General features: G+C 43.2%; 1 protein-coding gene across 1 annotated transcript; it reads right to left on the bottom strand.

The window, feature by feature from the left end:
- Window positions 1–1352: 1352 nt before the first annotated feature.
- Window positions 1353–25591, bottom strand: SH3BGR (SH3 domain binding glutamate rich protein). The gene is made up of 7 exons (XM_069015343.1): window positions 25411–25591; window positions 21421–21606; window positions 15009–15089; window positions 8396–8551; window positions 5194–5223; window positions 2845–2952; window positions 1353–1847 (listed from the first exon to the last, which is right to left on the bottom strand). The coding sequence occupies exons 1-6, from the start codon at window positions 25453–25455 to the stop codon at window positions 2887–2889; spliced, it is 564 nt and encodes a 187-aa protein (XP_068871444.1). The 5' UTR covers window positions 25456–25591; the 3' UTR covers window positions 1353–1847; window positions 2845–2886.
- Between the last annotated feature and the right edge of the window lie 1076 nt (window positions 25592–26667).

Genomic DNA, 26667 nt, shown 5'->3' with positions numbered 1-26667 from the left:
ATTCACAGTTCTGTGCTCATGTTGTCCACCACGCTCCCAAAAGTCCACCCTTCTGCTCAAAACCTCTACAGCAATGACTGGCTTTGATTTGGCTGCTGGCAAGATGGGGAAAATTTTCCCCAGGAAGAGGAATCTCCTGCAGGAACATAAGGAATGGTAAAATCAGTGGCTCACCTAATCTGGTATTCAGTCTTTGGAAGTGGAAATGGGCAAAGCTATTTAGGGATGGCAAGTCTGACGTATCTAAATCCTTTTGCCCCCAGTCCCCAGCATCTATGGTTCCTTGGATTGGGGATGTTGTGGACACATTCCAGGCTGTAGTATACATTTATGAGCCTCCTGTTCCTAACGTTGCCTGATCCCTTCCTGGACCCATTGGCGTTGTCAGCTTCCGTAACATCCTCTGATGACGAATTCCAAAATTTCCTGACTCACTGCATAAAAACAAACATTCTCTCTTTTTGCTCTTTCAAGCTGATCTATTAATTTCATTGTGTCTGCTAATTTTCATTATGGTGTTGCAGGATTTTCTGACTCACTGTTCTGCATTCATCTTTATGATTTTTTGTAGTTGTCTTGGCTTCCTCTCCAAATTGAAGAGTCTTTTCTGTCTCCTCATGGAGCAGCTGTTTCAGCCTCTCCAGCTGCTCTTTTCTTTGTATTTCTTAGATCCTCAGGTTTTCCCTGAGACCAGACTGCACAACCTGTTCAAGATGTCATCACAGCCAGGTTTATATGGCAGCAAAGCCCTGCCGTCCTGCTGACAGTGCATTTCCCTGGGTCTTGGCCACTGCTGCACCTTGAGCTGATGATTTTGGAAGGACGTGGAGTTCCCGGAGAGAGGCCAGAGGAGGCACCAGGATGAGCAGAGGGATGGAGCAGCTCTGCTGGGAGGAAAGGCTGCCAGAGCTGGGATTGTTCAGCCTGGAGAGGAGAAGCTTTGGGGTGAGCTCAGGGTGGCCTTGCAGGGCCTGAAGGAGCTGCAGGAAAGCTGGAGAGAGACAATTGCCAAGGGCTGGAGGGCCAGGAGCCAGGGAATGGCTTCCCAGTGCCAGAGGGCAGGGCTGGATGGGAGATTGGGCAGGAATTGTTCCCTGGGAGGGTGGGCAGGCCCTGGCACAGGGTGCCCAGAGCAGCTGGGGCTGCCCCTGGATCCCTGGAGTGTCCAAGGCCAGGTTGGACACTGGGGCTTGGAGCAGCCTGGGATAGTGGAAACTGGATGATCTTTATGGTCCCTTCCAACCCACACCATTCCATGATTCTGTGATTCCATGACTTTGTACAGCCCACAGCCGTAACGATGGAGAAAACATCTGCACACGGAGTTAAATTAATGCTTTTGCAGACAAAGAGCAGATACAACAGAAAACACATTTATTTAAACTGCTGCACGATGGGAATCTCAATCATTTTCAAACGCCAGCTGAGGGAGAAATGACTCACGTGGCTTCTTTACAGGAAGCCTCTTTGCAGTTTTCAGTGGTGGATTTCTTTTCCTCTGAAGACATCACTGGTGTGAGTGCAGTCGGCAGCAACGTGCCCGGCAGTGTTTAGACATGGAGAGAGACATGGTTCCTGCCCTGGGAGCTCACAAGCTAAATGTGACATGGACAAAACTATCCCAACACAGAGCAATTGACTGAAATATCATCTGTCAGACATAAGACCCATTTTAACAAGCAACTGGAATACCAAATATATATATAAAGGCTACAGGTGGGACAGAGTGCTGCCTGTGTTCTGTTCATGTTTATGTGTTCATTATTCTACAGGCACAAAAGGTAGTGGTGCTTTGCTTGGGAAAGGGATTTTCTTTTCTTTGGTGGGGCGGCTCCAGCTTGCGCTTCCTGAACAAAAACAAAGAAAATTTCTATTAGAACTCAGCACTTCTGTGATGTTACAGATCTGAACTCTGGACAATGTTGTGATGAATTAATTCCCATGCAAAAGAGGAACCCGGATTTGGGAGAGGCGGCATGAAAGGAGTGATGGATTTCCTGCCCTGTGAGGTGATGGAAAATCCCACCAGCATCTGCTTGGTGAAACCTTTGGCAACTATCTCAGGGTCAGCTGGAAATCCAGCCCAGGACAGGTTGGACAGGGCTTGGAGCAACCTGGGGTAGTGGCAGGTGTCCCTGCCCATGGCAGGGGATTGGAACAGGATCATCTTCAAGGTCCTTTCCAACCCAAACCATTCCATGAGTCTATGGATCCTGCTAGTCCTAGAAAGAGCATTTTGCACTTTGTATCTGTGATCAGGACGAAGTCCCATCACCCCAAGGGAAATCTGCTGGAAATTCCAACTCTCTTGTAGGTTACAGTTTCTCCCTAGTACATGATTTTCTGATCTGTATTTCAGTGCAGGGGAGAAGGGACAGAAGGAGAAAACCTGAACATTAAAATGAGAAAGCACATGCTAACAGAACTTGAACAGTGCTGGATGCTCACACACCTATACAGGACATATTCTGCCTTCCAGATGCTTCCTGTTTTGAGGTTTTAAATGTGGCCTATTGCCAGTAATTTTATACTGAGTCATATTTCTTGTCAGGCTCCTCTCCCTTACCAGTACTTTAAGTTTTCAACTAAATTTGAGAGAGGGATTCATGTGAGACATGGAGCTCCTAAAAGCCACAGTGAAATCAGCAGCTGAGTAAGAAAGCAGAGGGAAGAATTCTTATTCCATGTGAAAGACAAGATGCAACAGTTAAATCTACTTTTGAGTCATCAGCTGGGCACTTTGTGCATGGACACTTTGCCCCTCCACAACAATAATTTTTAAAATTGCAAGTTTATATTACTTTAAGGGTATTTAGAAACTGTGCTTGAGATCTCAATAGTTACCTGAAAACCTGTTCAAGAAATATTGTGTCATAGGGAACCGTACTAAGACTCTTCCTTCTCCTCCACCTCTTCCTTTTCTTCTCCCTCTCCCTGCTTTTCTTCTTCTTCCTTTTTTTTTTTTAATGGAAAATAGTTGTAGTTACCATATAGGAATTGAAAGAAAAAACAGTCTTGAAATGCAGAGCTCTGCTTTTACAACTGTTCTGTTTCTAGTAAATGCAATATTCTTTGAGATTCAAAAATAGAATTAATGTATATTTTTTAATCTCAACATGCCAGAGCTTTAGTTTGTGGAGTTAATAGGCAAGTGATGGAATATAAGAACCCTTTCCTTAAGGAGGTTAGAGCAGGTGGCTAAGATGCAAATAGATGCTCAAGATCAAAATGAGAATATGAAATAAGTGTAAATATGACAAAAAGTTTAGTATTTTTAATTATACAATTATAATTATACAATATATACTATATATATACAATATCTATAATTATACAACTATATATAATTTAATTATATTTCTTGGAGCAGCAAACAAGTAAAGATTCATGGCACAGGAACTAGACTCCTGAACGATCTAAAAATCATCTGGAATCAGATAATAGAGCCTTGTTTCTATTTCAAAAGTTCTTCTTTCACTTTTTTCCTGCAGGAGAAATGACAGAATTGAAGGAAAACAGCCCTTTGCTTCAATCAACAGTTATCTGACAGCTTGAATTTGTGTAACACAGATAACAATCTCTGCTTATTGTCTTTCTAGAGTAAATGAAGCTCTATTCTGAAAAACAACTGGAAATTGCTTTGTGGGCGCCTCTGCTCCTCTTCCAGCGAGCTCTTGTCCAAAGCCACTCCCATGTGTATAAATCAGCTTTATCTCAATCTGCCATCCCTTCACAGACTGCTTAGAGTGCAAAAGTGATGTGAATTTCTTCCTGGCATAATCAAACAACCAATCAAAGAATCCATAATGAACTCTCAGTCAGGACTGCAGCTCATGTACGAGCAGCAGAGACCTTTCTTTTGTCTCTTGGACACCTCCTGTCTGTGCAGGAGTCACACCTGAGTTGCTGAAGTAAAATCCTGGTTAAATATCTCCTTGGGGATGGAGCTGTTGGAATCAGATTCCTGGTTTCAATTGTTTTTCAGGGAAAAACACTGCACTAAAGAATCATTCCTGCAAAACCAGGAATGTAATACAAACGTCTGTGGGTTAGAAGTTCTTATGCCAAAGGAATATTGCATCTGTGGGCATTTTCCCCCAGGAAAGGTGCCTTTCTTTATCTCATGAGAACTCTGATATAGGGCCAGGAGAGACACATCTTTCAGATATTACCAGCTGCCATTCAAAATTCAAGTCAATTAACTTTTACAGAAAAAAAAAAGGGGGAATTTTTTCTGGCTTGAAACATCAGTTGGTGGTGCCAGGGTACAATTAGCCAGCCTTGGTGGCCCTCACCAGAAACCCCAGGAGCTCCCATACTTTGCTCACGGGTCCAGGAGCTTTAGGGTCTGGTAAACACATCCTGGGAGGAGCAGCTGAGAGAGCTGGGAAAGGGGCTCAGCCTGGAGCAGAGGAGGCTCCGGGGAGACCTCACTGCTCCCCACAACTCCCTGCCAGGAGGGGCAGTGAGGGGGGGTCGGGCTCTGCTGCCAAGTGAAAGGACAAGAGGAAATGGCTTTAAATTGCATCAGAAGAGCTTCAGATTGGAGAGTTGAAAAAAAATTTCCCTGCCAGAGTGGTGAGGCCTTGGGATGAGCTGCCCAGGGAGTGGTGCAGTCACTGTCTCTGGGAGTGCTCAGGAGGAGTCTGGATGTGGCCCCTGGGGACAGGCTTTGGGGTGCTGCTGCTGCTGCTGGGGTGGCACTGGGTGATCCTGAGGGTCTGGGCAAAGCAGAAAAGTGTCTGAGGATTTGCACCTGGGTTGTACAAATTGTGGCGAGGAAAATATCTCCTTTATGGGCAGAACTGCCTAAATTGTCAGCATGAATCTTTCACACTCAAAATGCAATCACAGCATGGTGTCAGTGAGTGATTATCAAAGATAGACTTGTCTTGGGAGTCCTTGGCAAATTTTACTGAAGAATCTGTGACAGACAATTTCTCTTCCATTTACAGCTTTTAATGATTAAAGGCCCATCTTTGTTCCCAGCCAATAACACCACAATATGACCCATCATTATCTCTTCTGTTATGACAGTAGAGATAATTATAGAATTATATTATAGAATATGACTGTTGTGTATTTACTTTCATGAATAAGAATCTACTGGCTTTTGAGTGAAGCAAAGGGACTGAAAAGGAATTAAATACACACAAGCAAAAGATGATAATAAAATATCCAGGTATACTATACCCCTGTTGCTGCATGCTCTTCCTTGCCTTCCTACAGAAGAGATACAAAAGAAAACGTTGAAAACATAAATTAAAGAAAGAATATCAGGAGGCAGACAGGGAAAACACATCAGAAGTTAAACACTGAATTTAGGAAAATTATGTGGAATTCACTGGATTCACTTGGAGATAATGTCCTCCAAATTAACTCACAATGCACATTCAAGCTTAACTTTTATGTTGGAAAAGGGCTATAAAATCATTAAATCAAGCTCCCTTTTCCTCAGTTACTTCCAATCAAATCTGCTTCATTGGCAAGCAAAGATTTGGAGCTGGGTTTTGTTTGCTTGTTCAGGTGGAGTTTCTGTGGGATTTTTTGGTAATTAGCTGGTCTGCAAAATGAAAGTTAAATCAGAATTACAGAGAGTTTTATCTACACTATATATCATCACTCAGAATCTGGCTTGTGATTTTGTTAACTGTTGTAGGCTGCAACAGATGCCTTGGCTCAACAGGGAATAAAAAATAATACAAGCTGGTTTTAGACTGTAGATTGAGCAGAAGTGATGAGAGAGATAAAAAAGAAAAAAAATATAAATGTACAAAGTGAATAGAATTTAATGTTAGATCCTAAGCTGCCTGTTGGGGGAAAGAGCTGATCCTACACATAATCCCAGAGAGAAGAGGCAAATGTCACAGTGCCAAGCAGAAGGCAGAGGGGTTGATACGAGTTTTCAGGGAATGAGTTAAGGGAGTGAGTTGCAGTGCCTGGGTTTAAATATGGCCTGGGGAATTGCTGAGACAGGATACAGACCTGCATTATAATATGATTTTTGAACATGTTTCTAAAATAGCTTTGCTCTGAAGGGAGCCTAATCTGTACTGAAAACGGGTTTAACTGGGACACCAGTTAAAAGATATTCTAACCTCCAAGCTTAAATCTGAAATCCAAATCAGGCAGTAAAACTACAGAAAACTTACTACCAGCACATCGAGTGACCAGCAGGTCCATGTCGTGCTGGAGCTTAGCCTTTTCCTCAAGAAACTCAAAACCAGAGGGACAGACAAAGCAAGAAGGAGAGGCACTACATCCATGGTTTCCTCATGGTCATATCAGCCTGAGACAAAAAGCTGGAGCTTCTGGATTTCTGCATCTCCCAGGAAGGGCAGCAGAAGCTGGAGGGAGCTGCAGCCTCCACATTGACCATCCCCTGCTACCGAGCACTGGAGGAGCCTCCTGAAGCCTGGACCCTCCCTGCAGCCCCAGGGCTGGGACAGTCCCAGTTTGTTCTGGGATCTGTCTCTATCTTATCTTTGCTTACTGGCAAAGGCTGAGGTAACTTTACCTTGCCAAGACTCTTCCAGAATTTTTCCACAGTGCTGGTATTTCTCCTGCAAAGTCACTGGAGAAAAGCTGGCTTGGTTACACCCCGCAAATGGGAGTCATTTTTGAGATGGTTTAAAGCAGTGCTAAACAAGGCCAAAATTCCAATACTAAATTCCCACTGGCATATTAATTCAGCCACAGAACATAAAACTGCCATCTTTCAATTTTTTGTGTTGAAAATACCTGTATCCTTCAGGACTTAACATCCAGTAGAGATACTCTGATGGCAATCTGGCAGTCTTTGAGCTTATTTACTTTCATAAAACCCTGCCCAGGTAAGGAAATGGTATTTTAACTTTCTTTTATAAGCATAAAATGAGATACAGGGGCAAAAGGTGGAATTCACCTCACTGTAGCTGCCTCAGAGTTGCTCTTCTCATCTAACCCTGTCCTCTGTGTGCTGTCTGTAGTGAGTGAGAAGAGCAGAGTTCCTACAGAATGATTCATGCCATCCCAACAGAAGTGATAATTGGGATGAACTATAGCAAGGCAGGCAGATGCCACGGCACTGAAGCGATTTGTCCTGGCTGACACGGGAAGTGGGTGTCAAACAGGGCAATAAATGTTTTCTGTACTCTCTCCTCTGCCTCTCCCCTCCCTGAAAAACTGAAAAGAAATCTATTTTCCACTTTTAGCTCCAATCCTTTCTGTGAGAAACGGAGCAAGGTGCTGGTTGCATAGGAGTGGTACTGCATGATGTCACTGCAAAACCTCTCCTACACAGCTGCTTGACACATTTGCAGATGTGTTCCAGCATTCTGTTCTCATTTGAAAAACATTAAAGCAGAATGCCAGCCAGGGGATGCACTGCAGTTTTGGCTCCTCTCAAGAGCCAGAGAAAAAAGGAATTTGATGGCACTCACCTGCCAGCTGAAATTCACAGCAACATGAAAAGTGCTTAGATATAATTTTCCTTAAGGAGGAATTTAGTTCCCACTGAGGACAGTCTCTCCTCATCACTGTTTTGAAATTATGAGTGGGACTTCCCAGTGGCTGAGACTGGCATGAGGGTGTGTCAAAGAGGCTTTTCCAGCCTAACAGTGACTGGATCACTCATTATTAAAAAGGGCAATGGGGAAAGGTCTACAGAGAGGTGTTTCCTCTGGAGAAATATTGCAGCTAGATAAAAAAAACCACCAAACTCCATTTGTTCTGATCTTTAATGAAAGAGATGATGCATTTGTGACAGCTATTCCCCTGGGACCATCTGATCTCCAAACCACAGAAGAACATGACAAGAGTGAGTGCTTGATGCAGCAGCAGGCCCGACTCCCTGGGAGGTGTCACTCAATGCTGCAGCATCCAAATAAACCCATCCTTAAATGCCAAACTGAGCTGCAGTTTGAGATCATTACCAGACCAGGAGCAGACAGAAAGGAAAACACTGGCCTCTGTTTCTGCACTGCCCAGGGGATTCTGCAAGTCCTGGAGAAGGCACTGTCAGATCTGCACCAAACATTTATCACCCAGATTTACGAGCACTGCACATGCTGGCCATTGAGAGTGGCAATTTCTTTTTCACACAGGCAGGACTCAGATGTCTAGTCCTAAATTATCCTCCATAACTAGACTCTGGTTCCCAATGACCATCAAGATAAAATAAAAAGCTTGTGGTAACAAGTGGCAAAAGGCAGCTGCTGTTATTCAAGATCCAGAACAAAGCTCACTGGAGTTTTATCTAGGTTTCATATCATCCTGATATCAAAGAAAAATACACCCAAAAGACAAGCAGGACTGCAATCAGTCAGAAGGGCACATTAGGAGGGCCTGTGGGTTTATGTTTCATGTGCTTAGCACAGATAAAACCCTCAGATCACAAAGAGAAAGGAAAATTTACCTGTTGACCTTCTGGTGGTGTCTGGTCAGACTGAGCCTCTTCCGGAGCCCCTTCATCTGCTTTGTCTTCTGTGTGTGCCTCAGTTTCATTCGTGGCATCAGCCTTTTCATCCTTGGATTCAGCCTTATCTTCCGTGGCATCAGACTTTTCAGTCTCCTGGTAGCAAAGGGGAAGTCATTGTAAGCTTCAGGGCACACAACCAACAATTCATTTCTATAAAATTCTTGACTTTCTTGTTTTGGGAAAGTGTTTTTCTAATTCAAATGAAAATACCACCTTTTAGGGTGTATTTCTCCTGTGAAAAGAACACCTGCTGGCATGTTGACCTGGTGGGCTTTGTGTGGGGAAAACATGAATTCAAGCACTTCTCAGCATAGCAGATTCTCTAACCTTTCTCTGGAAAGTTTAATAGAAACCCTGATGGCACATTTAAGCTTCAAGAAAAAGCTTTTTCCACCAGCATGAATTCCAATTAAACTTCATCCAGAAGCTACAGGAAAACAGAAGTAATAAAGGATTTCACATTTAGTCTCTTAACTTTCTTGCGTAAAAACATCAGGAAACTCTTCCTACATCATTCAATCAAGTCTATTTGTTCCAGCACCATGACCAAGCACCACCTGGGAGGTTCTTTATTTGAAAAATATCCTGGTGTCCTTTCAGCCAGGTGGCTGTGAAAGGTCACAGTGGCTCCCACACTGTGTCAGATAAAAGGAGGCCTCGAGTGGAACAGCAGAAATAGGATGAAATGCAAGAGCATGGAGTGCAAAGTCACCTTATTTGGGCCAAGCAATTCTGGGTCAGAGATTAGGCAGTGATTTTTCTATTGCACTTTGGGAGCTTGTTAGTTAATGATCACCAAGGAAGAAAAAGATGGATATATTTAAATAAGCACAGGATAACTGAGCCGTGAATATGATGTGACCATGAAAGAGGTAAAAATGTGAGCCTCAGATGCATGAGGTGAGGCAAAACCTCCTCTGGATTGCTCTGTACCATCCTAGTCACTCAGGCTCAAGAAAGAGAAACTCAGACTGGAACAGGTGCAGAGGGGAAGGAACATCTGAGGGAGTGGAGAGCTGTCTTATGAAAGGGTGACAAAAAAAGCTTCATTGCTTTAATCTATTGAAAGTGATGCTGTGAGGGGATATGATGGCAGTCCCAAAATAGAATAGAGTAAACATCAGACGGAGATAGGATAAGGAAGAGCACTGAGGTAGATGCAGAACGAGTACAAATTGGCTGTGAAGAAAAATTCTAATCATCATCAGTGGGAGATTTCAGAAGAGATTGGTAGTAGAGAAGCTGAGGTAAAGGACCTAATTATTAAAAGGAAATTTGACCCCTTCTGAGAGGTGTTATCTGGGGTAGTTTCCTCTGGAAATAGAGAGTTGGACTCAGGGGAGGTTCTGTCCTGTGTCATCCTGAGTCCCACGCGCTTTGGGAAGAGCAGCACATCCCCGAGAGGACACAAACTCCTTCCCCATCCCTGTGACCAAACCCTTACAACTCAGCCACCTGGTTGGTTTGGGGTTTGCTGCTTTTCCATAATTTCATTTGTCTCTACAGTTAAACAGAAGCCCTCAGTCAAGTTCCCCTGTCCTTTAAGCTTCACAAGTTCTCCTCCAGTATCTCCATCATAGATATTTCCTCAGCCAGTGCACTTATCCTTTAGAACAGGATGTGTCTGGCTGGCTTTTATCCCCAGAGCTGACTGGCTGAGCGCTGGCTTAGGGATCTTTGTCCCAAGATGTGCTGCAGGACATAAGAGATGTCCTCCTGCTGACAAGCTCTGCTGGATAGGGACAAAAATGATGTAAGGGAGCTTAGGAACATTAGGAAGAAGATATCAGCAGTTTGATGTTTTTCCTGAAACTCGACTGCCTGTAAGACTTGGTGCTCTTTTGGCAATTTTCTCCTGAATCATGCAAAGTCAGTTTTACATCTAAGTAACCTGCAGTGAAAAGAGAGGGGGCACAAAAGTCCCAAAGATTCTCCTTCCTCTGGAACTGGAGCTGATCAAGATTAAAGCTTTAAAAAGCAAAACATTCCTACCTCACACCAGCTTCACACTCTGTTACACAGCTGCACAAATGTTCCTGCCAGCACGTGGGGGATGCTTGGGGAGAGGAATGAGCAGCTGGGAGTGAGCAGAAGGAGCCAGAGGAAGGAGGAGGGAGAAAAGACAATTTCTTTTTCTGGCACTATCGTTTCATTTCAAGTACACATAAAGCTGTGGGCTCACTGCACTCTGATGTTGGTGGCATTGTTATTAAAAACAGATATACAGAGACATTTGTTTGGCTTGGTACTGTTTACTTTTCCCCCAAAAGCTAACAAAATCTTTGAAGATTAAAATATGTAATAACACAAACATACATTGAAATTCCCTTGTGCAACATTGTGTTAATACATTGTTTTCTTAAGGAAATGGTAACTTCTTACAGAAGTTCCTCAAATGAAAAGGAGAGTGTTAATGAAAACTAAATTCATAGAATAATGGAATGGTTTGGGTTGGGGAAGAAGCATTAAAGATCATCTCGTTCCAACCTCCCTACCATGGGCACGGACACCTTCCGCTAGACCTGGTTGCTCAAAGCTCTGTCCAACCTGGCCTTGAAATTAGTTAAATATTTATTTTCAGCACAAATATTAACATTTCATTAAAATCCATGCACTCACTATTTTTGGCTGGTACATAAAATGCATAAGGACCACAGAGAGCATCCTAATTGAAATGACCATATTGTATGAATCCATCTCAGATCAACCATATACTTAGATCATAAGGCACAAAAAAGATGGGTAGCTGAAAGAACTAAACTCTAGAAGCAGCATGTTATCAGCCAGAACACACACACACACACAGAGCTCCTGTTAATTATATGGAGAACTCTGACATTCAGAATATCACCGCTACACTGGCTCTCCATAGAAACACAGAATTTAATTTTCAACTAATTCAAAATGAAGTACCATTTCTAAAGATTGGCTGACAGGTCATTTTCTCTTTAAATAAAATGTACATAGCACAAATTTGTAATTCAAAGCAGATTTAGGAGAAGCCTTCCTCCACTAACTTAAGGTCAAGTATCTACAGATTCAGGGATATCAAGATTCTGGATATTAAGATCAAGAATAGTGGGATTAAGGCTTTGAGTATGCACAATATTTGAAAACAGACCCTCAACTCACATAAATCACTGAGTTCACTGAGTCAGACTGAGCATAAAAGTGGTGCCAGCTTTAAAAAAAATGTACCCAACTTTTGAGGCAGCTGAGACTGACACACCCAATCCCAAACATACAAACTGCACTGGTTATAGCTCAGATCTACACATGTACCCCACTGGGACATCACTAATCAGGTCACTAATCCAAGATTAAACAGGATCTTTCAGAAATCTGTCATGAGTTTGAGTGATCTTTGAGTCAGGCATAAGGTACAGCTGCCCTTAAAACCCTGCCCTGAATCATGTTTGGAATTAATCTAGACCAGGTATTCCTTCAGGTGAGGTATTTGGTATTAATAGATTAAATTACTTATTAACACAAGCACTGTGTCTGCTGCTTCTCTCAGGCACATAAAACTTTCTGCTCAGCCCTGTTAAGTGATGCTTTAGAAAACACAACAACCACTGTGGTGGGGAGGCAACAGGAGAGAGGATGACATGAGCTAAGAGACCCTTGCTGAAGCACCACAAATATGGATTGCTTTCCTGTAAAGTCACTGAATGTTATGGGCACATTGCACCCTTTAAGGAAATAGATGTACTTGGTATGAAAAAATCACAGAATCATGGAATCAGGATTATTTGGGTTGATCATCTTGTTCCATGGGCAGGGACACCTTCCACTATCCCAGGCTGCTCAGAGCTCCATCCAGCCTGGCCTTGGACACTGCCAGGGATCTAGGGGCAGCCACAGCTTCTCTGGGCAACCTTTTCCAGTGCATCACTACCCTCACAGGAAGAAATTCCTTCCTAGTATCTAATCTAAACTTCCTCTCTTCAATTTGAAACCATTCCCCCTTGTCCTGCCCCTCCAGCCCTTGGCAATTGTCTCTCTCCAGCTTTCCTGCAGCTCCTTCAGGCCCTGCAAGGCCACACTGAGCTCACCCCAAAGCTTCTCCTCTCCAGGCTGAACAATCCCAGCTCTGGCAGCCTTTCCTCCCAGCAGAGCTGCTCCATCCCTCTGCTCATCCTGGAGCCTCCTCTGGCCTCTCTCCAGCAGCTCCACGTCCTCCCTGTGCTGGGCCCCAGGGCTGGGGCAGCACTCTAATATACAGAATATATTGATATATAGAAATAACAGAACCAGAGAATCTGCAGAACTGAATGTCTATTTTGCACTCAGCAATGGCAATGAATTGGCAATGAATTTAACTACAAGCATTGGGAAGTTATATTTTGTTGAGGGAGCCCCAAAAGGTTCATCTGCTTCCTCTAGGAAATAGGCTCAAGACAGCCCTGCTCAGGATGCTGTTGGACTGTGCTGTGAAACAGCATCATGGCCATTAAAGAACTTCTCTACTCCTGTTGCAGTATGAGACAAAAGATAGATGGAAAATAAACAGAATGTTTTAAGACAAGAGTACCAAGCAGGTATCAGCTTCATATTAATCTTTTTCATGTCTCAGCATGGTAAAAATCCCTAGAAAGCAAATGCTCACTGCCTTGTGGTAATTCCATGCTTTAGAGTTTGCTGCTTCATTCCAGAAAAAAACCCCAAAACCCACGCAATTTTTTAAGAAGGGATTAATAGGAAACCTTATCATATGTGTCATCATCAGCATCTCTTCCACACCTGACTTATAATTCCAGACTTATGCTGCTGGAAATCAGTGTCACGAGCCATTCATTGTGCTTATCTAAGGTCGAGCTGACAGAGAATGAGGGGGAAGCAGAAGCAAAAGCAGAGCAGGAGAGTTCTTTGTTTGACAAAGCACAGGCAGCCTTTCCTGCAGTGAAGATGCTGAGAAACACCTTTGCAAGAAGTGTGTATGTCTCTCTCAAACAGAAATAGGATCTGAAAGGGAGACTATAAAAATCCCACTTTTTCATGGACTTTACAAACACGCTCACTTATTTGCACTCTCCGGACTGAAGCCACCACCAAGGCAGCAGTTAATCAGTGTAAACAAGACTTGCCTGCTACCAATGGCACTGACAAACAAATCTGCCCAGCAGAATGCACCAAACATATTATTTTCAACATTTCCAAGGTTGTCACGAAGTAGAAACTGTAATAGCCTCTGCTGACAGCTGGGAACAAATGAAATTCTAAAAAATTGTTACTTTGCTTCATAGATATGGCATCTACCAGGACCTTGCATGAAGGAGCAGATAATCTGTGGAGTGGGAAGGTAGAAAAATGCAATTTTCTTTATCTCACTGATTCTCCACATATCTTTTATAATGATTATAATATGCAATACCTGCAGTCCTTTAAGCCCTTCATGGCTTTCTGGATGTTAATTAAATGAATTCTCACAAGAACCTTGTGAGGTAGGCAAATCATTTTTATTTCCCTGGGTGGGAGATGGCACAGCTAAAGCAGAAAGTTTAAATCACTCTCCTTATCATGGAGGGACTCAGTGTCAAAGACATTTATAACAACTGGGGCTCTCCCCTGGGTGTATTTTCAGCTGTGGCTCTCAAAGCACTCAGCAAAAGCTCTTTTTTTTTCTTTTCTCTGCTTTTACAGAAGAGGATAAACAGAGACTTTTCCAATGATGTTTCACTCAAAGCTGCTGCAGAGTTGGACCAAAGGCAGATCTCCTGCTCCAAAGCAGATCCTCAGCCAGGTCACCACAATGCAGCAGAGTTCTCCTGTCACTCTGGCTCATCACTCCCTTGATTAATTTCTTTTGTTGGCTCACCCACGTTAAAGATGGCAACATTTTATTACCATCTAATGTGATCTCAGGATAGCAGAGCTGTAATTCTCTCAGTTATAAAACTTCTAATTAGAAGAAGATTCTAGTAAAGAAAAAACACATTGCTTTCTATAAAAACAACACAAGGTAAAAACAGGGGAAAAAGCCCCAAAATAAAATGTTTTTCTTTTGCCAGAAATACATTAGAACATTGTCAAAATGTGACAGAGAACCACGGGCAGACTTGCCAAAGGGACTTGGTGAAGGGCTGGGTGAGCCTTTTTCTCCTCCAGGCAGAGGGAGTGAGCTCCATGGTGCCACTGAAGGATGGGATGGGTCTGATCCCAGCCCCACTGTCAGCGGCCAGGACAAACCCTCTGATATAGTCAGGGGCAAGAGAAGGCTTCTTGTAACCAACACAACCCAGAAACCGAGTTAGAGAATCTGCACCGTTTAAAAGCTGAACACAATAAAACACTGCTTTGTGTCAACAACATCAACAAACCCATCAGCTGGAGCCATGGTAACAAGCCTGCAGTGAAAGAAGGGAGGAAAGAAGTATTTTCTAGTATTTACTGAACCAGCCACTTTTTTTCCCTCTAAGAACACTTTGCTGCTTCAACATCTAATGTATTGCTTGTCACTCCTTCTTGTGTGACATGCTGAGTCACTGCCTATGTTCATCTTTTATTAAAATCCAGTAAATGATCCCCGTGGAAGGATAGAAGTCCATACCTTTGTGCCTGGAGGAGGAGCAAGGCCCAGGAACGAATAAATAATATTTTCTTCCTTAGCGGAGAAAAAGGATTCAAAATCCTAAGAAAGGAACAAACAAAAAAAAACAACAGAGAATTGGTATCAAAAATCAAATAAAAAGCACAGGAGGAACAGACCAGCCCAGGCAAATCCTACATTGATGAGAATGACCATGCATTTGTACAACTGTCTGCATTATCTAAGCCCCAGGAAAAAAACACAGATAAAGGGAGTTTCACACAGGGTGGCAAAATGAATAAATGAGCAAATCTCTCCAGAGACTTACACTTTAATTATATCCCATCCATGTCAGAATCAGCTAAAATTAAGTGTCTCATTTTAACGTGCCTCAGCTGTACACTCCGAGGCAAAGCTATTCCCATTCAAATGTTAAGATAAAGCTTGCTGTGAGTAAGGACACAAAATAGGCCCTCAAAACTCTGGAACTTCTTTGTGGCAAATGAAAGGCAACAGTCAACACAATAGCACAAGTGAAACGTTTAGAAGGAAACTTTCTTTTAAAGAAAGGCACTCTGGTTAGAAAATGAAGTTATTTTCAGAGCAGCTTAGGAAAGGGTTGTGCTGCTCTCTCTGGTATCCATGTACCAGCCAAAATGTCTGGTGCATTGGTTAAATGAAATTATAAACCATCACATGAAATGCCTGTGTTCAGTGGAAATGGAACTGAGAAGACCAGGGATGCCTCCTATCCTGCCATCTAGAGCTTGCATGCTCTTTACTGCTTTCACCTGTACAACACTCCTATCAATTAAGGAAGTTTTGCTATCACATTTTTGTTACTGGGAAGTTCATGGCTCACATCTTACTCAGGTAAAAATCAGAAAGTGTTTAAGATCTTAGCAGAAACTCCAGTCAGAAGCAACTGGCCCAGAATCACACCCAGCTCTGGGACAGGGGACTGAACATGTCCTGCTGAGCCCTACACTACTGCCTTGATCATGTTATCATCCTTTCTCTAATCCCAAATAACTCCCAGAATAGAAGCCTGTAAATAATAAGGTGCTGAGTCATCTTTGAGACTTGTTTGCAAAGCTGGGTTAGGACCTGAGTTGTTTTATTGAACTGTTTTAGTATTTCCAGAGTATAAATTATTGGAAAGGCTGGAGTGGATGGTTTACAAGTCACCTTAATGTCAACAAGAGCAGAATCAATGACATTAGAGTGCAGTTTGGAAGAGCTTTACAGACATGACAAATGACAACCCATTTCACTGATTTATCTGAGGGACAGATTGGCTTTCACACTGTCACACCCAGCGGGAACTGCCCCATCTAGGAGATGCCCTGGAGCACATTTTGCTGCTGCTCCAGGCCACCCATTTCTCAGATCATCTCTTTGCTGTTTTCCCTTTTCTGTGGGATTCTCCTTCTGGTCTAACACAGGCAGTGTCTGCATCTGACTCAGGGATTTAGGAGTAGTGCAGCAAACAAGAAAATGAGGATTTTCTGCAATTTGAAGGGCTGGAATTTGACATGGCCGTGCAAACACAGGAAACTTGTGCCTTCCTGAACACCACATACTCATAAACCAGCCTAAGCAAACCATGGCATGACATGGCAAGAGCAGGGGAACAAAGAGAAGACAACAACAAGGAAAGGCCATGAAGTGGAATTGGTATTTTATATGTCTTTTTGAGGAAAAGCAGCATATGGCAAGTGGACTAAAATTCTCCAGAAACACAAAGCCTTGTAGGTAACCTGAGCTGAGGACACAAGTGAAATATATGAATGACCACATAACTCCTTATCAGAAGTGGGTATAATCTTCTATCATATCAGGTGCTCCTTGGCAAGAGCGAGTGTGCAATGACATCCCACAGTAAGTGGAAGGTCACTTATTTCCTCACACTGAGGAGGAAGCTATCATGTCTTAAACAAGAGATAATGGAATGTCTACAGTGATCACAGAATAGTTTTTCTATTGTGTATTTGCACCTATGCTTTACTAATGGTGACTTGTTCACATCTCCATTTGCTGAATGACTAAAGATAATTGTTCCCAAGGCAGGCAGTAAGAAAAATGAGCAGGAACGCTTTATTTCAGGTAAGCAATAATTTTATCTGTATGAAAAGACATAAATGGTCTAAGTGGTGCCATTTGTCAACTGGATATCAACAGAAAATTCTTCTCCCTATTTTTGCTAGAGCACCAGGTCAGAGCACACAGAGAGGGCATGGAAACACCATCCTTGGAGTCTTATGGAATTCAGATGGCCAAAGCCCCAGACAATATAAACTAACTTTAAAGCTACCCTGCTTTGAGCAGCAGGCTGGACTAAAAACCTCCAGAGGTCCCTATATTTCCATAAATTTGACTTTAGCAGTTACACAACTGATAGAATCATAAAATGGCCTGAGTTGGAAGGAAGCATAAAGCTCATCCAGTCCAACCCCATGCCATGGGCAGGGACACCTCCCACTGTGCCAGGCTGCTCCAAGCCCCAATGTCCAGTCTGGCCTTGGGCACTGCCAGGGATCCAGGGGCAGCCCCAGCTGCTCTGGGCACCCTGTGCCAGGGCCTGCCCACCCTCCCAGGGAACAATTCCTGCCCAATCTCCCATCCAGCCCTGCCCTCTGGCACTGGGAAGCCATTCCCTGGCTCCTGCCCTCCATGCCTTTGGAATTGTCTCTCTCCAGCTTTCCTGCAGCTCCTTCAGGCCCTGCAAGGCCACCCTGAGCTCACCCCAAAGCTTCTCCTCTCCAGGCTGAACAATCCCAGCTCTGGCAGCCTTTCCTCCCAGCAGAGCTGCTCCATCCCTCTGCTCATCCTGGAGCCTCCTCTGGCCTCTCTCCAGCAGCTCCACGTCCTCCCTGTGCTGGGCCCCAGGGCTGGGGCAGCTCTGCAGGTGGGCTCTCACCTGAGCAGGGCACAGGGGCACCATCCCCCCCTCACCTCTGCCCACACTGCTTTGGATGCAGCTCCGGACACAGCTGGTTTCTGGGAGGCAAATGTACATTCCAACATCAAATAAAAGTCTTACCTAATAATTCAGAGATGTTTTTTAAAGTATGTATGTGGGTACTTTAGTCCACCGATTTCAGTTTACAGAAGAAAGCAGGGATTTCAGCTTACAAAGAAAAACAGATGTTTACTTTCCATTTCTTTCCTAGCTTTCTAGGGGTTTTTGTTAAGCAAAAGCAAAGACAAGAGCAACAGAGTGCTCAATACATTTTGCAAGTGACACAGATGCAGACGTCTGTCTAGACATGAGCAAAGAAGCAGCTTAAGAAAAAGATCAAGTAAGGACATAATTGCCAGCACTGATATAGATTCGAATGGATACTTGAAATTGGTGCTGTAGCAAGGCATACAAAATGAATCAATTTCTAATCTATTTCTTCAAGCGGCAATACCAAAGATCTGAGGGAAAAATACAATCTGAGCTATTTATAAGGCAGTTTTAAGCTTCTCTGACCTCGTGGAAACGCTGCTTTCAGGCAGTGTATCTTCATAAAAATCCATCCACAAGAAACCTCCACTTTACAGTACAAGCTGAGGAGTGGAGCAGCTCTTCATGGTCACCCAGAAGATGCAGACACTTTTATGTACCAGCAGAAAAGCAGATGAGCAGCAGGACTGACTTTGCTTGCTCATCATGTCATTCTATTCTAGCACAAAAAGAAGACTCCTCACCTGTCCCCAGTACCCCCTTTCCTTATGACCACTCCCAAAATGTCACTGAACTGCAGAAGAGGACATTGGACAAGGTCTCAGAGGACCATTCCTCCAAAGCAGGAACCACTTCATTATTCCTGACAGGTGTTTCTCTGATCCACTGCTAATGACCTTTAATGAGATAATGGGGCAATCTCCTGAAAACTGAGTATTTTCTGATGTCTGACTTAAACCTCCTCTGCTGCAATTTCTTCTCATACAGCTCATCCCACCTCCAGTGGACGTGGAGCAGAACATATTTCACAAAATCCTACATAATTCAGGTAGGAAGAAACCTCAGGAGACCACCTAGACCAACCTCCAGCTCAAAGCAGGGTCTCTACTGAATTCAGACCAATAATTTGTTTTTTGCCACAGCCCTTGAAATAGTTGAAGGTTGCCATGTATCTTTCTAAATCTCTGTTTCTCAGGTTAAGGTAGGAAATATTTTATCTTGACTTTTTATCTCCCAAGGCCAGATCTCCCAGGCAATCATGATGCAATGTGTACACACATGCACATGTGTGAATGGGAACCAAACATTGATAAGAACAGTTGATAAGACCACTGGTAAGAAGGGAAATGAGAGAAAGGAGTGATCCCAGAAAGAAGAATGGGGAAAAATGAAATGTAACAGATTTAATCTTTAAAAAAGAAAAAAACCCAAAAGCTACTACCTGGGAATTAAGAACATAAAAATTAGCAGGAAAATGTCTTACAACAGAAAAAAAATACAAAAGGGGTCTGAAGAGCTTGACTTGTTTAGCACAGCAAAATGAAGATTAATAGAGGATATGATTCCCATTTAAAAGTATATTGGATTGGGGCTGTTGAAGCTAAAGGCTGATTGGGGCCTAGCAGGAAATGGGTATGAACTGCCTGCATTTAGCCAGGCCACAAATTCAAAGGGTTTTAGATGCCACAAGAGTGAGGCCCTTAAAGGCTCATGAGAGCAACATATTTTAAAAGGACTTTCACGAATTCAAGATACTGGACTGGAGTCACACAGACCTTTGCAATCCTCAGGGATATTTTTAATAAAATGGCTGAGGCCAAAGGAAGTGGGACACAGGGGAAGATGTATCAGATAAATGTTAACCAGCCTAAAACAATTCTGGATTTCAGAGCAATGGTTCTGCTGGCCCTCCACAGGTTATACAGGGAAGCAGAATGCAAATCCCCAGGTTTTCATTGTAGAATGTGCCATTTGGGAGGATTTTGCAGCAGTCTGGCAGCCCCTGGCCATGTTCTCAGCCCACGCCACACTCCCTGTGCAGTTCCCTCAAGGCACCTTCCCCTGGGGAGAAGGGTAAGGCTCATGCACTGACATGGATCTCATTACCTTATTTATTTGGAAATAATGATGCTATAAATTAGTCTTTGTTATGCACCCGCTGGGATCATTAGCTCTGAGCTTTGAGAGCTGGGTATATTAGAATTCTGGAGACTTTTAGACTAATTATAAATTTGATTGAGTTTTTAAAGCAGTAGCTGCAACTCCTTTCCCCATGGAGGTGTCTTTGCAAAGGGCTATTTGTTCACTTAAATTTATTTCAAGATGTAGATTATTTGGCTTCCTGAAATAGCTTTAGACATGAAGTAAGAACTGTGTATTTATCATTTACTGTCAAGACCAGTTGCAACACTTTATAAGGCAATTACTCTTTAATTCCTTCTATAACTTCTCCAGGGAACATCAGAAGTATTTATTGCAGCGCTGGCTGCCACAAAACCCAGAGTAAGATTTATCAAATTATACTTTTTATTGGTGCAGACTGGATGCTGAAATGCACATGAACTCCAACCCACCAAGTTCTCTTCTAGGAATTCTAAGAGAAAATGAGGAAACAGCTGCACTCCAATGTTCATATTATCAACTTTTGCTCTGAGAGCACTGAAGTTAATTCTGAAAACTCAGTGGCTTGTAAATCCCTGCTGCCCCAGTACAACCTTGCAGTAGTTCACACTGGATTTGTGCAGTAACTTCAAACTGGGCTTACTGTGTGCCCTGTGTTCCAGAGCACCTTGCAGGTTCATTTCAGCCATCAGATCTGAGCACTTTCCAGTCTGGGCATTTCCACCCAGACTATGAGAAAATAAAAGCTTTCAGATTATCTCTTTTGATTCACAGTCCTAATATTCACACTGGCACATTATTATCTCTCTCTGCTTTGAACAAACTGTCTCAAGAGAAAGAACCTGTTACAAGCACGTATGAAAATATAAAAGCATCTGATGAGCACTACAGTTGCTGTTATGAAGAGTTGGATATTTATTGAATAAGCAATATAATTTCAATAAGTCAAACCCCATTCTAGAATTATTTCAGTAAACAAACATTCCTATTTATTTGTATAATACAATGGAAAAGTAAGATTCCTTTTCACAGCCTCTGGTACCTCAGATATTGACTTGACATCCTTGAAGTCCAGATAAATCCAAACAAAATATCAACACTCTCCATCAAAATTAACTGAAACTTCAAGAAGTTTCTCCAGCCAGTTTTCCCTTTATGCATATTTTGCTCTCAAAAAGAAATAATCTTCTGTTTCGTTGCTTTTCTGTGCTTAAAAAATGCTTCCTGAGAATTGTTCTTTCACAGTGAATCTCAAATTGTTTTAAGGAGATTGTTTGACACTTCCTACTAATGGAAAATAGTCCTTTTCTGTGAGAAACCACTCTCTGAAGATATTTAAATTTCCAAGCAGCTTCTTACCCCACAGTACCGCTCCTCGTTGAAGATCTGTGGCGGGAGGGGAATTCCATTCTGAGGCTTTTTTTCACCAGGGACATTCTCTCTCATCCATTTCCTATTGTCCTCATCTCCTGCTATGTCCATTTGCTGAAAGTCAATCTTGTTGGCCTCTAAAAAGCCCACAACTTCTTGCTGTTTCTTTTTTATCTGGGTAGGAAAGAGGGAAAACAACATTCCTTCTTTTAAAAGAAAATGGTTTTCTAAAAGCAACTACTATTACAAGAACTCAGGCAAGTTTGTCAAGTTCACAGAATCTTTTAGGTTTGAAAAGACTCCAAGATCATTGAGTCCAACCTTTTGTCAAACCCCACCTTGTCCCCAGCCCAGAGCACTGAGTGCCACGTCCAGCCCTTCCTTGGACACCTCCAGGGATGGGCACTCCAAACCTCCCTGGGCAGCCCCTTCCAATTCTTGACAACCCTTCCTGTGAAGAAATTCCTCCTGAAAGTTGGAAGTTCCTGAAGTTGAATTCATTTCTCCAGTAGCCCTCAAACTTTTTGGAGCTGAGATTCAACACTTTCTGTCAGCACCCAGAGTGCTGCCACTACATCCCTCCCACCATACACCCACCCCCCAGCTTCTTTCTTTCCTCCCTGGATGCAGTGAAAACTCCAGCTAAGAAATGAGGCTCAGCAGGAAACCTACTACTGTGTTCCCAGATCTGGGAATGTGGTGCATAGATACCTAAGGTGATCCTGCCTGAAGTCAGTAAAGGTCTGAAAATGTACATATTTTCCTCAGCATGGAACAGCCTCCTTCCCACCAATCACATGTGACATTCAGCTTCCTGTGAGCCACGTTTCTCTCTGTCTCTGTCCTTTAATGTTAGGCATAAATAAATTTCACAGAATCAGAATCAAAGAATAGTTGGGATTGGAAGGGATCCTCCAGTCCAAGCCCCCTGCCAAGGCAGGGTCACCTGGAGCAGGTGACACAGGGAAGTGTTCAGGTGGGTTTGGGGTGTCTCCAGAGAAGGAGACTCCATGCCCTCCCTGGGCCGCTGTCCCAGTGCTCTGCCACCCTCAGTGTAAAGAAGTTCTTCCTCAAGTAGAGGTGGAACCTCTTGTGTTTTGGTTTATGGCCATTCCTCCTTGAGATATAATACATGAATATGAGTGAAGGCTCAGGAAAATCCAGCACAGCTGAACTGCTGCACTTAAATACATCCCCCATTACAGAATGACATTCCAGTTGGACCACGAAGAACATGTTACATACAAATAGAGCTTGTTACACACAGCTTCTGTCACGCCTAAAATTCACTCATGGCACCTATTCCCTTTGATTCTGGTTCTGTACAGGCCTGGGATGCAGGCACTGAGCTGATAACCCATCCCTTTACTCTGCAAATGTAACACTCACTATACTTCCCTACTAAAGGAATGCTACTCCTAAGCAGCTTTTAAAGAACTTGCCAGCAGACATAACTAGAATGAGGCATCAAGGAAATGTTTCTATCTTATGATTTGAAACCATGTTCTCCATATGTTAGACATCTGAACACCTGAAATGAAAGGGACGCTGAGCTAGTATAAATCAGAGGGACAGGCAATGAGATGAGAAGTAAATCAGGGATTACATATTTCCATAATCTAATAAAACAGAAAAGCTGAAGTAGAGTGATAGCCTATTATCCAGGAAAGATGAATTCTCATGAGTAAGGATAAAATTTATTTTCCTTATGAAAATAAAGAAGCATCTATCTACACATATGCTTGCTTATAGAAAGTAAAAAACATAAAATGCTGTACATTTTTATGACAACAACAGAGGTTTACAGCAAGCTAAAAAAGTACATCACTTTGAATGGAAACACTAATCCAAAGTGGTCAAAAGCCATGCAGTTGACAGAGCTCAAAGGTGCTGCTTTCTTCTATTCTTATTTTCTCTTTTTAAACAGAAATAATTTCATTCCTGGCTATTTAGTTGCAGAGTTATTTGCAGAACACATTCAGACAGCAGAAAGGATTGCCCAAGAGACATTTCACTGGAGAAAGTGGCAGGATAATGTTTGTTTAAATGGTTAATAAAATCTGCACAAGCCAGCACCAGGAGTAACATCACATGCTGTGACAGCCAGGGCACTCAAGTGCTGTCAGCTGCAATTCCAGGGTCAGCCTGTCCCTTTGGACACAGGCACTGCAGGAGATAGGGCTCCTGGAATAGCTGCTGCTCCAGACGGATGGTGCCTCTGAGGAGATCCTGGAAATGGAGCCAGAGATCCTGTGCTCCCCTGCTTATAAAAGCTGTAACTTTTAAACCTGGCTCAACAATTTCTCTTCAGCTTGAGGTTCATAATGCACAGCAGGCTCAGGCAGCACCAGGCCTGAAAGCAAAAATTAGGCAAAAAATTGTGTGAAAAAATTAATGCTGAGGTAAAAAAGTAAAGTTACATGGGATTATGCTGTTTAAGGAAAAGGCAAGGAGTTTCTTACTATGACAATGACCATAAGCAGAGCAGAAGATGTGCTGTGTCTTAAGGCTCACCATTACAGGGGTTTAGGCAGAGCAAAAGGGCTGGGACACGACTGAGTGTGAAACCACAAAGCAAACCTTTGCTGTGGGAGGCACTGAGTGGGCAACCAAAAGAATCTCTCCAGGAAGCAGCACTCACAGAGGGAAATTTAGGATGTAACGACACAGAGGACATGCAAAGGCTTTCCCAGAATGGATGAGACTGCAGGAGCTTGTTTGTGCCCTCGCTTGTGTCTGATGGCATGGGGAGAATTCAAATTACTTGGGCATAGATTACTTGGAAAGTGGTGAGCAAGAAGAGTGCCCATGCACAGCACAGGGCAATTTATAAAGCTTCTTGAGCAGTATTACAAATTGCAAATTACCAAACCTGAACTTCCCAAATGCCTCTTCTTTTTTTATTTTCTTTTTTTTCCCCCCTTGTATCTGAGGTTTATTATTTTTAAAAAGAGGAATGCTAAATGTCAATAGCAATTTTAGAGTGTCAGGCTTAGGAACAGGTTGGGTGAGAGAACTGCAAACTTCCTCAGCAGTATTCCAATGGAACTTTAGTGAACGACCCCCGGTTCACTTCCTACAGGTGATGATCCCATGAACAGTGGGTGTTTTTTGGAGCTTTTCCACTCTGGAAGCTTCTTAAAGAAACGGAGCTGGTGTCAGGGAGATAGAGATGTAGTTACAGCTCTGTGCAAGCACCAACCAGTTTGTTTAGCCGTGTCACCGGGAGGGAGGGAGTGCCAAAGGAAAACTGAAATCTGAGCTCATCTGGGAACTGGATATAAAAGGAAACAGTCCTTTCCCGGTTCCCACCTCCCACGGACTTCCAACCTCCCTACTATTCACATGCCCTTCCCTTCGGCTGATACTCTCCTCTGACAGCTACAGCAGATCTCAATGCTAAAAATCATCAGTATAGCATTTCGGCAGACACACACCGAAACCAAAAACCAACCGAAAGGAAAACACCAAGCAAACAAAACACCTCCCAAAACTCAGGAAAAGGAAGGGGCTTGGGAAAGTTTTTCTGCCAAACTTTATCCAGCTCCAGGCTCTTTCTTAGACAGTTCCCCTTTCACAGGAGTAGTGTTCTAAAGTCTCTTTTAAAAACAAAGTTTATTTTCAGTCTACCTTTGCTTTTGTGCAAATACAATACCCACTGTTTTCTTCTTCAGGGTATATATATTGCAGATACTTTCCCAAACAGCAGTAAATCTATGAAATGACAGACAATTTAGATGTAAATGTTAGAACTGTGGTAAAAGCTCACAGGCAAGCCAGCCTGCACTGACAGGAATTCTCTACATCTTAAGCAGCTTTCAAGAATAAGGTGGTCAGGGCAGAATAAAACTGAGGTTTATTCCTGCTAAGAATTCCAGTGGGTTTTTTGTCATGTGCAGGCTGTTTCCTGGCATCTCCTAGGCTAATTCCCCACCCTGATCCCAGCAGTAAGAGGAGGATGTTAAATGAGCCACCTACCGCTGTGGACCCCGAAGATGTGGCGACAAAGACTTTGATCACCATTGCTGACAGTGATGGAAGTGAATCAGCAGAGCAGCCCTGCTATCCACAAGTCACCACGGTCCCAGGAGGAATCCAAATGTTCCGCAGCTCCTGGGCTAAGCCGGGTCCTAAATGGATGCCCCCTCCCCCCTGCAATCCGGCAGCTTTGCCCTCTCCCCGGAGTCCCGGGTTTTCCCACTCCATTGGCTCTTGGGTATTTTGGGACGAGGATTGGTCAGTAAGAGGAGCCATAGCAAGGGGTTTGCACCTGCCCCTGGCCTTATTGCATTAGATTGACAGGGTGGCAGCCCAAAAAAGGCAAGGGAGAGTAGTGCACCAATGAGACAGGGCTGGAGAAATATTTGGGAGAGGGGGAAGGGACAACTGAGAAGGGAGAAGGGACGGGGAGCTGGCAGCTTCGTGCTGGGGGCAATCTCAAATCTGTCGGGTTGCATGGGCACTGTCACAGCTACATCCTGCAGGAAAGAGCTTTCCCTGACCACAACAAGGCTGTGAAGTTGTAGCTGGAAATTTCAGATTACAAAAGGTGAAGGGGAAAGCGAGGGGAGTATAGATGCAGCAGTAATTATAGCAGAGATCATATTGAAATACGCCGTGGTTATGAACGCTCTCAGCTTTAAAGAATTCAGATCATCACCTACACTGCAGGGCTCAGGGACTTTCCTGACATAAATGTGTGTCAGGACACTGCCAGGCACTGAGGGGGGTGATTTGGCTGACTCGATGTACCCAGAACATATTGTTGCATTTTCTCCTCCTTTTTGCATCACCAGGGCAAATTTCCAGAGCACAAGGTGTAAGAAGAGGTCCAGAATACTCGGCAAAAAAATTCCCATTCTCCTGTGTTATCCAGGATGCTCTTTTTTTTCCATCTGGTGTCGCCTTCTACCCCAGAGATTGCCACAATTCAGTGGCTGGCTGCACATACTTGCTAAAGGAGGTCTCTGGGCATAAGAGGTATTTGAAGAATGTTAAATGGTCACAGATTATTTTCAAATTTTAAGGGACAAGTCTGTTTCTGCTGTGTGCAACATGAGCTCAGTAAAGCTGACCCTGTGCCAAAGGTGAAACTGGACTAGGTTTCAGAAACACACATTTCACATGATAAGATTGAATGTAGCAATGTCTGATCCTGAAAACACTTAAAATGGACTGTAATACTTTATTTCCAGAATCGGTTAGATAGGACTAAATACACTATCATATGGTAGT

This window comes from Aphelocoma coerulescens, chromosome 1, assembly GCF_041296385.1.
Source record: "Aphelocoma coerulescens isolate FSJ_1873_10779 chromosome 1, UR_Acoe_1.0, whole genome shotgun sequence".
Taxonomy (NCBI): Eukaryota; Metazoa; Chordata; class Aves; order Passeriformes; family Corvidae; genus Aphelocoma; species Aphelocoma coerulescens.
The sequence above is the reverse complement of the archived record's forward strand: the minus strand, read 5'-3'. Positions and strand labels throughout refer to the sequence as shown.